General features: G+C 39.6%; 1 protein-coding gene across 2 annotated transcripts in view; it reads right to left on the bottom strand.

Annotated features, from left to right (window-relative positions):
• The window catches only part of ESR1 (estrogen receptor 1), a 522594-nt gene that overhangs the window by 16447 nt on the left and 491564 nt on the right, over window positions 1–14583 (bottom strand). For both annotated transcript variants that reach the window (XM_073627828.1, XM_073627829.1), the window contains 2 exons: window positions 10104–10237; window positions 1802–1985 (listed from right to left, as the gene is read on the bottom strand). In XM_073627828.1, the coding sequence (XP_073483929.1) occupies window positions 1802–1985; window positions 10104–10237 (318 nt within the window). The remainder of the gene's footprint in view (window positions 1–1801; window positions 1986–10103; window positions 10238–14583) is intronic.

Raw genomic sequence — 14583 nt, 5'->3', positions numbered from 1 at the left:
TTTTTTGACTAAAATGCCATTTTAGATTTAGTCATCTGAATTGTTTTAGTTTTAGTCGTATGTTAGTCGACTAAAATCTCCAGTACATTTTAATCAACTAAAATCTCTAGTATCATAAACAAACAAAAAGATTGTTTTTTGATAAACAGAAGTGCAAAAAAAAACCAAAAAAAAAAAAAACGGCCAAAAACAGTAACAAAAATCTGCGCTGTGCTAAATCAATATAGGCAGCTAACACAAAAGGCAGTAAACAAACCTCAAATATAAAAAGTGTAGCACCAGAATAACTGTGATAATTAACTCAATCATAAGGTAAATGTGACAATAAAAGTAAAAAAAATCCATATAACCAGTGAAATTGATATTAATATTATTGATCCAATGGTATAAAACAGCATAAAATATGTGTGTATGTGATTTTACCTTCCATTTTATGCTGTTTTATACCATTGGAGTAATAAACACTACTAAGGAATATCTGGTCTCCTGGTGAGCTTTCTTTATTCCCAGTTGGACATCGTTTAGAGTGGTCAGCACAAGGAAAGTGCTGTGTTACATCCAGAGAGATTTCTATGTTTGCTGTAACGGCAGCCATTTGTTCCGGTGAGTTTGCATTTCACTCAGTAGTGACTACTTGAGACTACTGATTACTTTTTGTGCACTGGAGTGGACACATCAGCTACTTTTCCTTCACTTCTATATGCATTTGGACTATTGAAGTTTATATTGAATACCTTTGTGGATACTCATATCAATTTTACTGATCATATGGACGTTTATTTATTTATTTTTTCATTTATTGTCACATTTACATTGTGATTGAGTTAATCAGCATAGTTATTCTGGCGTAAACTGTAAACTCTTTTGGCTGTAATTTCATTGAACATATTACCTGAATATTAAAACTTTAAGTTTTCTGTTAATAATGAAAACAAGTACAAAGCAACATCTTTATAAATAAAACCAAATTTCATAAACAAACAAGAATATTGCTTTTTGACCACTGTTGATTTTGATGTCAAATTTAAATTTAGACTTTTGACTAAAATCCCATTTTAGTTTTAGTCGTATTTTAGTGATCTGAATTGAAACTGAATTTTATTTTCGTTTAGTTTTCGTCACTGAAAACATGCAGCTGACAAACTATGACGAAAATATTTTCGTCAACGAAATTAACATGTAAAAGCTCTTTTCAGTATTTGATTCGTTTTTGGAACTTTGCTTCTTTGAATAATGTGTGATTTATGTACATTTATATATATTTATATAATTCTAAACACAGGTTCTGCTTCTTGCATTGTAGTACTACAGAGTGGTTGTTCTTTTTTTCTACATGGAAGTGTATGAGTCATCTAACGAAACTGTTTTTTAATTTATAAATATGGCAGGAAATATTCATGTTGAAAAGTGAATGTTCACTTAGCTTAGGAAATATGAGGAAGCTACTTCAATCATCCAATCAGGTGCCAGTAAAAATCCTGGCTTTTTCATTTCCTTTGCAAAGTTAACATGACTTAACCATATTCACTACTCCTTTGGTAAAACAAACCTATCAAAAATAATGCATCTGTGTGGCTGATATATTATTTCAAATTTTGTTAAGCTGTTGGACAGATAGGACAGTTCACATACATATATAACAATATATTGTATATAGTATACAGAGTATAACAGTGTATATTCTGTCTTTAAGATTATTAGCAGTAATTAAGGAATCTCTGATTATACTATATAGCTGAAAAAACATGTTTACTCAGCAATGTTATTTCCTTTAAAGAAAAATGATTAGATGGCTTCTTACCTCATATGCCTAATATGTGAAAGTATCAGAAGCAGTTGAGCCAGTCGTCTTTGCTGCTGTTGAAGGGATAGTCCAGTTTTAGCCATAAAATGCACCAATGTGTCTATGATCTTGTCCAAAATTAAATGAATTTGGTCTGTGTCTTCTAAAGATTCTAAGGTACTAGACAGAAAGGTATATACACCTGTGAGTATAAAAAGAAAGACAATTAAATAATAGTAAATATCGACTGTACACATTTCTAACATATGCAAATATATATTATAGAGTAAACAAATCAAATACAAAACATAAACATGCATACCAAAATTCTTCCTATACAATCATATTTTAAAATATATATTTTTTTGCATAATGCTAATAACACCTTCAGAATCCCTGCTAAATAATAATAATTAAAACAACTTAATTAGTAAGGATAGATGCTTGTGCAAGTCACTAAACTCAATAAATCCTGACACTTTCAAAATTAATTGTATCCCAAATTTTATGGCATCAATGTCTAAAATATTAATGTGTGCATAATAAGAATTCTGCTATGCCCTCACCCTGGAGTCAGGGATAAACACATTCACTTGACCTGAAGTACTCCTTTAGTACTACCTTGCTATTGTAACAGTGATTTTATGAGCAAAAGTAAAATCCTTGCAACAAGTTGTTATAGACAACATTAAGTCACTCAATGCACAACACATGTTGTTCAGGAGACATTACTTTCCTCCATTCAATAGAACAACATGTAAACAGATGTGGCACCAGATTTCTCTTTGTGCATGTGAGAGATTTGTTGCCGCATCATAGAGGGCCAAGGTCAAGAACCAGGAGAAGACAGCTGGCTCCCCATGGCATAAAATGAAAGATGGCAGTGCAATAATTCTGCAATCCCCTGTATTTATCATGTCAGGGTAGCCTAAAGGGGGAGGCACAGGGGTTGATTTACTATAGGTAAATAGACTGTGCACTTTGCAAAGTGCAGTTGCCCTCTGCAAAGTGCAATTGCCCTCTGCAAGTGCAGTTGCTCGTGGGCTTAGTAAATGAGATGAAGCTCCACTTTGCAAACAGTACCCAATCACATGCAAGGAAAATAAAAAAAAATGTTTTTGCTTGAACATGAGTGGATGATGCAAGTCAGCAGAGGTTCTGCTCATTTACTAAGCTCTGGAGCAACTGCTCTTGCAGAGTGCAACTGCACTTTGCAAAGTGCACAGTCTATTTGTATTTAGTAATTCAACCCCAGAGGTTCTTCATGCACAGCTAGAAGGTGGCGAACAGGTTCTGCATCATAGGACAAAGCAGTGGTTGAACCACACCTTTGAGGTTCTTCATGCACAGCTAGAAGGTGGCAAACAGGTTCTGCATCATAGGACAAAGCAGTGGTTGAACCACACCTTTGAGAGGCAGGACACATCTACCTTTTCTTCTGGCAGTGGGCATGCTACACTGCCAAAGCATGTGCAGGAGGTTGTGGAGTGGCTAACAAAGCCTTCCTCCTCCTAGGTAGAAGGCAGCACATTTCCATTAATTGTGAATACACCCTTCTCCATCACAGCTATTTTTGCCATTGCCCCACAACCTGGCTTGGAGGAAGTCAGCTGGATTATTTCAGCATATGTGTAATGAGTAACTTGCTGAAGGAGGATGCTCAAGATTTCATGTTATCGCATGTGTTGGAATCATAGATGCTGCAACATCTGTGGTCTCAAGAGATAGAGATGGAAGTTTGACAAGGGATTTGAGAGGCTTACCTTAATTTAAATCAAGCGGGAAAGAGGGTTATCATGGTACCATGCCGAGTAGGGACAAGAGTAGACATGAACCTCACTGTGAGTCGCCTAATCCCACCCCATTGCTTCTAGCAGCATCTTTGATCAGGCAGGTGTCTCTTCCCCAACTGCTGGAGCAGAAGAAAAAAATTGAACTCAATTAACCTCATGTTCAGTGTCTCGATGCCAGCGTGGCAAAATGTTTGGCTTTACAGCTATTCCAGTTCCAGCTCTGCCCCATTATGCAACTTTGTGGCCTGTGCTGCACCATAGTGGAAATATTTTTGCCCAGAAGGTCATCCCTTCTCACTACCAGGAAGTGGAAGTTAATGTCTCCTGGATCACATGGTCAGTGACGACAGACACATAGTCCATAAAGCATGGCACATCTCTTTTATTACAAACTGGAAAAAATTGCTGGTGGTTCAGAAGGTTGCAGGACAAAACTGGTGCTACCCCATGTCCTGCACCTTAGTGACAGTGACAGCTCAATCACCTCTAGCCCCTCCTCCTCAATAGCCTCATCTGGTGACTTGTCATGAATTACCAGGGTCCCCCAAGTGACCAAGAGCCTATGCAATGGCCCAGGCAAATTGCTGCCACACTGTTTTGCAGTTGGTATACCTCAGGGACAGGAGCCACACTGTGCCAGAGATAATGGCAGTTCCTCAGGGGCAGTGTATGACGTAGCTGACCACATGCCATCTTGAGCCATGCAGGGTCATATGTGACAGTGGCACCAGCCTGCCCTTCAGCAGGAGAGGTTCAAACATGCACAACATATCAACTCAAACCAGTGGTGCAGAGGTTCCTGGTTAGGTACCCCGGTTTCTGCTTGAACTTGGGGTTGGCAAAGGTACAGTGGCTGCACCTGCAGCAGTGGGCCATCAATTAGTATTTATGTGAGTACAGGATGGCAACAGGCTCTGGGGATCTTGGGTTTCTTTCACCATGACAATGGTTTGTGATGCAGCATACATGTACCATCTTGCTTCCACCTGCAGCAGTGGGCCATCAATTAGTATTTATGTGAGTACAGGATGGCGACAGGCTCTGGGGATCTTGGGTTTCTTTGGGTTTCTTTCACCATGACAATGGTTTGTGATGCAGCATGCATGTACCATCTTGCTACCATCAAAGAGGTGACCAGAACAGTTAGCTGCAACCAAGCTAGGGTCAGCGAAGATCCTTGTACTGTTCCTGCTGGAGCACACATGTGCACTAGAGACACAGCATCAGAAGGAAGAGGGGGACTTCCTGGTATCTACAGTCCTGAAGGATCCTTTTACAACATGCTCCATCCCTGGGAAGCAGCAGCAAACACAGTAAAGGTACAAGGATGAAGGAAGATTGGGGTGCTGTCAGTGGGGAGAAGGTGGATATGGGGCAGGCTTCAGGGGTACATTTCACCCCTATCAAAGCCTGGGAGTTGTACCTGGGTAGGGTGAGACTGTTTGGGACATCATTGTCTTCAGTGACACCAAGGACTCAGGGACCTCTGCTACATGAATTTTCTGGTGAATAGGCTTATTTATGCTGCAGTGCCTGCACAAACACCCCAGGGTTTGGGTATAAAGTAGAGAGACCTTTACAAGCAGAAAATAGTAGATCTTATACTGCCATTACTGAGAAGACAAAGCATGCACTATTTCAAAGAGGTTCTGCAGAAGAACCTCTTGGTCTCTTACAAGAGAATGGCAGCATCCCCTTTCATGGCCAATACGCCTTAGATCCTCAGGTTGCTGAAATGTGCTATAGTGATGCTTTAAAGTTGTTCTTAAGAATGCGTAAACCACCCACATGATTTCCGATTACATGGGGTCCAGGGCAGCTGTGGACTACCTGTGAACCAAGCACGCCATGCAAAAAAAGTCAGACAGAGTGTGCATGTCATGGCTTCTCTTCGCTCCCTCTTCAATTGGGGCATAATTGAACTGCCTACATAATGTGCAGAAAATCTGTACAATAGTTCTAGCTTTTGTCTCTTAAATAATATACTATACTTTTAATTTTATTTTAAAACCTGCTTTGTCTCTCCCTCTCCAAATGCAGCCTAGCAAAACTACTTACACAAGGTGCAGCAAGCCTGCAAAATATTTCTAGCTGTGGGGTCTAAAATAATATGTTCAAATTTTTATGAAAAAAACTGCTTCATCTCTCTCTTAAATTTCAGCCTAGCCAAGCTGCTTACATACTCTCCAGCCACTATACTATGGCTATTGTCTCCGAAATATGCTACTGTAATTTTTATTTCAACGTAACAGCTCCCTTATCTTTGAATGGTAAGTTTTTGGTTTTGAAATGTTTCCCTGCACTCTATTTTGACATTTACAGTAATTAAACTTTTAAGACAATATAGCATGGTACTGCAACAAAGGGTACCACAAGCTATGAAACAGTTTTGCCTCTGGGTTTGTAATTAGTAAGAAAATGAGGGCCTTAGCTATATTTTTTTTTTTTGAAGACTAAACGTTCCTATAGCTTTTGGATATGTTGTGACTGTTACTTTTATCACTCAATTCTGGCCTCTTACTGCTAGATTAAAAAAAAAAAACAGATGTCACAACCAAAACTACTTGTCAAGTCATTTTTTTTCACATGAAAATTAATCAGATTGAAGTGCTGCTGCTATATTTATCTCACACTAAATGTATAATTTGAAAAATCAATTACACGTATCAATTATGTGTATATATTGTTTCATAACATGACTAAAAGCTATCTTCCTAGTGTATGTTAAAAAGGAATGGTGTTTTTGTCATATGGCCCTTGAAGTTAAAAAGAAGGACCCACTCCCTGTCGATTGGTATTTTTCAAACATTTTTGGATTAGTACATTTTCTCTAATGTTGGTGCCCAGCTCCACATGCCCTTCGTTTGACAATCATTTGCCTATTATCCTTGAAAATGTCCACAATTTATTTTCAGGACTTATCCCCTATTGACTTTAATGAGTTTTGGATTCAATTGGTTCTAGAGTGAGAAGGTTTTTTACCTTAAAGGATAAGTTCACCTCTTAAAAAAAAATAATAATAAATGCACATTTTTTTTCAGGTAAAAAAAATGTGCATTTACTGTTTTATTTGTAGGAGCCTGAAAAGCATTGCACCTATGATCAGCAGATCGTGGGTGCAATGCAGGGCTCCTGCAGACTGTCAGTGTAAGCTGTGTACTTGTACCTTGTATGAGCAGGCAGTTACACAATGACAGGAAGAATCAATTAACTACCTAGAGCTCTCAACAGCACCCTGGTAGTTTATTGAGAACTATAAGCTGTCAGCCACAAAGGCTGTAAGTACTTGTAGTTGACTCATCCACAGAACTCTCTGAATGAGTGATGTGGCTGTGTAAGCGGAGACCTACCGGGCTGTGCTCTTTTCAAATAGTAAGAGTGGGTACTGGGGAAAATCCCTGGCCTGCGGTCATGGGGGGGGATCGGGGAGCTGCAAGAGCGGAACATGTTACGTGCGCCACCCTTATAACGGGTGGAATGTGTAACAAATTCCAAAAGGTGAACTTATCCTTTCATGCATTCTCTGCATTAAAGTAAATAAACATTCCACTGTCTTTTTTACCCCCTTCTTTCTAAACACTCACCTAACTCCACTCTTGACTCTGCTCTCTTCCTGCATTCATGGGCTTTTTTGAGAACAGTGGAATCCATTGGCTCCTACTGCTGTGAGGAGAGAGCAGGGGGCAGGGCCAAGCTGTGCTGTGTATTTCTATGGATGCACACAGCGCAACTCAGGAGCGTGCCTGGGCGAATGCACCCATAGCAAGCAGCTTACTATGAGGGCACTCGAAGAAGAGGAGGAGCCAAGATCACTGGCAGAGGACCCCAGAAGAGAAGGTTCGGGGCCGCTCTGTGCAGTACCAGTGCATAGAGTAGGTAAGTATAACATGTTTTTTTTATTCTATTTAAAAAAAAATTAGCTTTACAATAAGCAATTTCCAGAATTGACAATGAATTTGAGAAATGGCTTATGCATGGAAGCTAGACAGTTTAATTCAGCGCTATTTTTAATCATTGGATCAAAATGTATTACATGTGTGGTACATACATCTGAAAGAACCAATCACATTGCATACCAGGCAGCAAACTAGTTAGTTTTGTAGCCATCATCTGCATATGCTTTCAATTTCTAAATATGTTTTCAAGCTCTAAACATAATACACAAAAAAATAACATGTAAAATTCGGTCCAATTCTTCAATGTGCTGCCAGCCTGACTGCATTACAGTAATGCCCCGTACACACGGTTGGATTTTCCGATGGAAAATGTCCGATCGGAGCGTGTTGTCGGAAATTCCGACCGTGTGTGGGCTCCATCGGACATTTTCCATCGGATTTTCTGACACACAAAGTTGGTGAGCAGGAGATAAAATTTTCCGACAACAAAATCCGTTGTTGGAAATTCCGATCGTGTGTACACAAATCCGACGGACAAAGTGCCACGCATGCTCAGAATAAATAAAGAGATCAAAGCTATTGGCCACTCCCCCGTTTATAGTCCCGACGTACATGTTTTACGTCACCGCGTTTAGAACGATCGGATTTTCCGACAACTTTGTGTGACCGTGTGTATGCAAGACAAGTTTGAGCCAACATCCGTCTGAAAAAATCCTAGGATTTTGTTGTCGGAATGTCCGAACAAAGTCCGACCGTGTGTACGCCCTATAATAAATAACAAGGGTTCAATTGGACTTTAATATAAAAATGTGCATTAAACAGGCCAACATTGAAATACGTCTTCATTCTGTTAACAATTCTTTTTTATATGCTTCTGCTGTTCACAAACATAACAATAAAAATGATTATGATTATTATCTAAGTGTAGTTTCAGACTATAAATCATGAATTAACAGCTATAACAAAGCATATTTTAATGGACTCTAATTGTGGCTGCACTTAAAACAAAATGCATAATTTTGTTAATGTCAAATTTTAGCTATTGTAACAAAACATGAAATGGCGTCATATCCAAGAATAAACTGCTAACATATAATTACTAAGGAAGTTCTATTATACTTATTGGTTAACGATTATTGTTTAGAAATACTTGGCATACAAAAAACATGTCAAGAAAGTAAAAAAAAAAAAAGGTTTAAAAATAAGAGTTATGTAGTCTCTGAGTTATGCCCAGTGCGAGTAATGCTTTCTGAGCAAACTATTTATAAATGATCTCAAAAACGAAAACCTCTGATTAAAAATTGCCGACATTTGGCACCTTCATGCTCAAAACAACCTGCAGTGAAATAGGGCAACCTTGATCTTCTTTGCCAAGGTTCATTTTATAAAGTTAATTCTAGATTATATGTAAGAAAGCTTGTCAGCTTAGGGTGAGGTGGGTCAAAAGGCTTTCCATGAAAACAATGGAAAGTACAGTAAACATGGGGAGGCTATTGCTAACTATTTGTCCTATAAATGCTTGCTGCTTGACTGTTATACTGATCACAAAGATGTGAAATCATCAGCTCTCCAAATAGATGCATTTACATTATTGTGACGATAGATGACTGCTTCAGATAAAGCACAATAAATTGATGTTTTGGGGCCATGAAGCGTCAGTTTGATATGCCTTGTGTGATGCTCTCTTCACAAAAAATACACGAAATGCATCTATTTGGAGTTCTGATGACTTTGCTTCTTTGTATTCTGTTCTGGCATGTCACCATCTGTGGCATTCACTTTGGGCACCCATCATTACAAGGTGGAGTACTGTGAAGAGTGTAGCTCCTTAGTTGGGACTGTATAGAGTTATGCTGATCATACATTAAACTAATGACTTGAAACTCACAGATAAGAACATCTGACTATACTGTGAATTTCCTAATTAGAATACCATACTTGCTCCAGGTTTGTATCTTAGAATGTATTGAGGTCAATGACTCTGCATAGCAAACAGCAAACTAAAATTTTTAGAGAAGGTCAGAAGAAAATGGTATTCAAATGTCAACAACAAATAAAAAACAAGGGGTTTATTCCTCATTTTAGGATAGTGAGTATAGCTATGCAAGTCATTCCTAAATGTTCTTGTATTTAAAGCTGAAATAAATCCATCCATAAAACAGTTTCATTTCTGGCACGTGCCAGAAATGTAACACTCCCATTGGTTGTGTTCTCAACCAAACTGTCAAACCATCCAATGGCTGGTGTCATAACTGATCACATGTGCAGCATCATGGCAGTTGTAGAGTAAACAGAGGCAAAGATGGTATCTTCGATAGGGTGGTTTATTTGCACTTTGAATGTGAATCCAGAACAACTTGTGCATAGCTCAAATACAGACTAAATTCAGAGTCATTTATTTCAGCCTACAGTTGGTATGAGCATTTTGTCACACATAAATTCAATTTATGGACAAATGATTTTGGGGGGGACCCAACTAGATTACAATGTAAACTTAGGTTGAAGTGGAAGCACAACAGCTAATCTGAATACACAAAAAGCTGGCACAAGGGATGTTATATGACCAACGGAAACAATAACTGAGAAGAGTGGAAGATTTGGGCTGATCTATAATGACATTGTCATACTTACCAGAATTGAGAAGAATGATAGATTTCAAACAGATAAACTCCTCCCCACAGAGCCCCATCATTCGGAAACGTGTAGCTGTAGTGACCAGCATATCAAAAATCTCAACCAAGCCTTCCACACAACGTCCCTGGTTCCTGCATAAAAGTATAATCAGAAACTTAATTTGTGCTGGACATATATATTTCTTCCAACCTGTGTTACCTACAAAACTAGGTGCTAAATTGTGTGTGGTCATACATATAGTGTTGAATTTAGATACATATGATTCCATGGTGAAGAAAACACCCTTCACAACAGTTGGCCAGATCAAGAACACTCTCCAGGAGGTAGGTGTATGTGTGTCAAAGTCAACAATCAAGAGAAGACTTCACCAGAGTGAATAAAGAGGGTTCACCACAAGATGTAAACCATTGGTGAGCCTCAAAAACAGGAAGGCCAGATTAGAGTTTGCCAAACAACATCTAAAAAAGCCTTCACAGTTCTGGAACAACATCCTTTGGACAGATGAGACCAAGATCAACTTATACCAGAGTGATGGGAAGAGAAGAATATGGAGAAGGAAAGGAACTCCTCATGATCCAAAGCATACCACCTCATCAGTGAAGCATGGTGGTAGTAGTGTCATGGCGTGGGCATGTATGGCTGCCAATGGAACTGGTTCTCTTGAATTTATTGATGATGTGACTGCTGACAAAAGCAGCAGGATGAATTCTGAAGTGTTTCAGGCAATATTATTTGCTCATATTCAGCAAAATGCTTCAGAACTCATTGGACAGCGCTTCACAGTGCAGATGGACAATTACCTGAAACATACTGCAAAAGCAACCAAAGAGTTTTTTAAGGGACAGAAGTGGAATGTTATGCAATGACCAATCACCTGACCTGAATCGGATTGAGCATGCATTTCACTTGCTGAAGACAAAACTGAAGGGAAAATGCCCCAAGAACAAGCAGGAACTGAAGACAGTTGCAGTAGAGGCCTGGCAGAGCATCACCAGGGATGAAACCCAGTGTCTGGTGATGTCTATGGGTTCCAGACTTCAGGCTGTAATTGACTGCAAAGGATTTGCAAGCAAGTATTAAAAAGTGAAAGTTTGATGGATTATTGTTAATCTGTCCCATTACTTTTGGTCCCTTAAAAAGTGGGAGGCACATATACAAACTGTTGTAATTCCTATAACAAGCTATAACAACATCTTTGGTCTTTTTGCTGCTGGGCATTAGGTCACCTTATGTACCTCCACGTAGCTTGATCTTTTTATTATTTTTATACCTATACACTACAGCCCCAGCAAACCATATATTTTCTGAAAGAGCAGAACTTATAGCATTGTTTTGTTAAATTTTAACATCCTACCATATTTTGCGAAATGTTTATTAAGGAAATATTTTTTAAATAGATACCCTAAAATCATTATCGGTTCACACTCATACAATATAATTAGAAAAAAGATAAAACTGCAATGAGGTAACTTTATAACACATGAATACATTTATTATTGTGTGTTTTTGTGAAACAATGAAAATCGCTTGTCCCAAAACTATATTTATGTGACTTACACTAAAAACTTTTACATAATGTATTGAGCATTAAGTAAAATGATGGCCCTTGAATTATTCTGAAAGTCTCCTTCTCAACATTGCAGTGCACTGCGTTGTGTTACTGCATACACATAAAAAAGGGATATGCCATGCATTACTGTATATTGTACTAAGGCAGTCCATTCATTAGCTGCTAGTGGAGCCACCAACCAAAACTGAATCTGAGCTTTTTTTCTGATGCCCCACAATCCAACACAAATGTGTTACCACCTGTTGTGGTGCACTGCAATGCAGGTCAGATTCCTTAGTACATTGGGCGCCATTCAAAATGAAATGAGCTGCAATGCGTGCTGTGGAAAGTCACCTCAACACAATGTAAAGGTGTAAAGTCAGCCTAGGACCTCATTCACACTTGTTGCATAAACCTTTAATGTGTGTGTGCCGTGCTTTGTGGTAATATGTGTTTTGCCAGTTATTAACAATGAAATGTAAATGGGCCTAAATATACAAAACTGCAAGAGTATGTGTATGAGTGCACAGATGACACTCCCTGATGACATGCTCTCTCCACAGAAACATCAGGGGTCTAAATAGACCTGTATTCTGGAGAAGTATATCGGGGCACAGTGTCCCTGACCTCCTTTCTACCCAGTTTCCAGCACTATACTGAGCATTAGGGATGAGCCGAACACCCCCCGGTTCGGTTTGCAGCAATACATGCGAACAGGGAAAAAATTTGTGTGAACACGCGAACACTGTTAAAAATCCATGGGACATGAACGTGAAAAATCAAAAGTGCTCATTTTAAAGGCTTATATGCAAGTTATTGCCATAAAAAGTGTTTGGGGACCTGGGTCCTGCCCCAGGGGACATGTATCAATGCAAAAAAAAGTTTAAAAATGGCCATTTTTTCAGGAGTAGTGATTTTGATAATGCTTAAAGTGAAACAATAAAAATTAAATATTCCTTTAAATATCGGGTCTCCTTAGTCTACCTGTAAAGTAGCGCATCTTTCCCATGTTCATAACAGTACCACAGCAAAATGACATTTCAAAAGGAAAACACTTCATTTAAAACTGGTCGCGGCTGTAATGTATTGTCGGATCCTGGCAATATAGATAAAAATCATTGGAAAAAAACGGCGTGGGTTCCCCCCCAGTCCATTACCATGTCCTTCACGTCTGGTATGGATGTTAAGGGGAACCCCATGCCAAAATAAAAAGAATGATGTGGGGGTCTCCCCAGAATACATACCAGGCCCTTCAGGTCTGGTATGGATTTTAAGGGGAACCCCGTGCCAAAATAAAAAAAATGGTGTGGGGTCCCCCCCAAAATCCATACCAGATCCTTATCCAAGCACGCAACCTGGCAGGCCACAGGAAAATGGGGGGATGAGAGAGCACCCCCTCCCCCTGAACCATACTAGGCCATATGCCCTCAACAATTTTTAAACATTTTTTAGTAAAGGAATTTTCCAAAACTGTCTCCTGTCATTCTTACTTTTTTGACACTTTTTTTGGTGAATGGGTAGGGGTACAATGTACTCAATACCCATTCACATAGGCAAGGGTTGTGGGGAAGGGGCTATTTTCCCTATCAACATGGGGACAAGGTGTTTTTGGGGGGACCCCAAAGCATCCTCCCCATGTTGAGGGCATGTGGCCTGGTACGGTTCAGGAGGGGGTCACTGTCTTGTCCCCCCCTTTTCCTGTGGCCTGCCAGGTTGCATGCTCGGATAAGTGGTTGGTATGGATTTTGGGGGGACCCCCATGCCTTTTTTTTATTTTGGCATGGGGTTCCCCTTAAAATCCATACCAGACCTGAAGGGCCTGGTGTGGATTTTGGGGCACCCCCACACATTTTTTTTCATGATGCACAGGGTTCCCCTTAAAATACATACCAGACCTTAAGGGCCTGGTATGGATTTTAGGGGGGACCCCTACGCCATTTTTTAAAAAAATTTGGCACAGGGTTCCCCTTAATATCCATACCAGACCCAAAGGGCCTGGTAATGGACTGGAGGGGAACTCATGCCATTTTTTTCAATGATTTTTATGTATATTACCAGGATCTGGCAATACATTACAGACGCAAGCAGTTTTAAATGACATTTTTTCCTTTAGAAATGTAATTTTGCTGCTCTCATTCATTACACTATGTATGGCCACTATGTAAGCAGCCTTACATAGTGTGGGGTGTGGACTTAGCCCCCTGAGCCATGATTGGCCAAAGGCACCCTGCCTTTGGCCAATCATGGCTCTCACAGCGCGCTGTGATTGGCCAAAGCATGCAGGTCAGGTGTATGCTTTGGCCAATCAGTAACCATCAATGCACTGCGATCTCGCAGTGCATTGTCGATCTTGCAGTGCATTATGGGGCGCTCCGCGGGCGCTCAAATTTCCTGCGAACGCCCCATAATGTTCTAACTTCGGCAAACGGGCGAACACCCAATGTTCAACCCGAACATCGGACTCATCCCTACTGAGCATGAACCTGGGATTGCCCAGGATTGTGCAGTCCCTGGTTCATTTAAAGTTGCAAGAAGAGGGGGGCTGTGGGACATGTCATATGCCATCTTCCCTGCTTGTCAAATTGGGTAAACAAGATGGACACTGGTATGATCTCAGGCATTTATAAAGCAGTGGTAGCAGTGGTAGGAAGAAAGGAGCACCTTCTCTACATTGTAAAAGTTATTGGGGTGGCTGGAAAGCTGCCCTAATCACTTCTACACACTGAACAGAACTGGCAGAGTAAATTTAAACAATATCATTTTCTCAATAGGAGGCAACAATCTCGTTTTTACCCTTATGACTGCCATGATGTGTACTATACATCAGTGGCTTTCTATAAGAGGTACAGCCATGATGATGGTATGCATCTTTGGCGGCCAAGAGATTAGGTGAAAACTAAATTGAGTGAAAAAAAAAAAAAAAAATTA

The sequence above is a fragment of the Aquarana catesbeiana genome, linkage group LG04, assembly GCF_042186555.1.
Source record: "Aquarana catesbeiana isolate 2022-GZ linkage group LG04, ASM4218655v1, whole genome shotgun sequence".
NCBI classification, from domain to species: Eukaryota; Metazoa; Chordata; class Amphibia; order Anura; family Ranidae; genus Aquarana; species Aquarana catesbeiana.
Note: the sequence above shows the minus strand (reverse complement) of the source record. Positions and strands in the feature narration are given on the sequence as shown.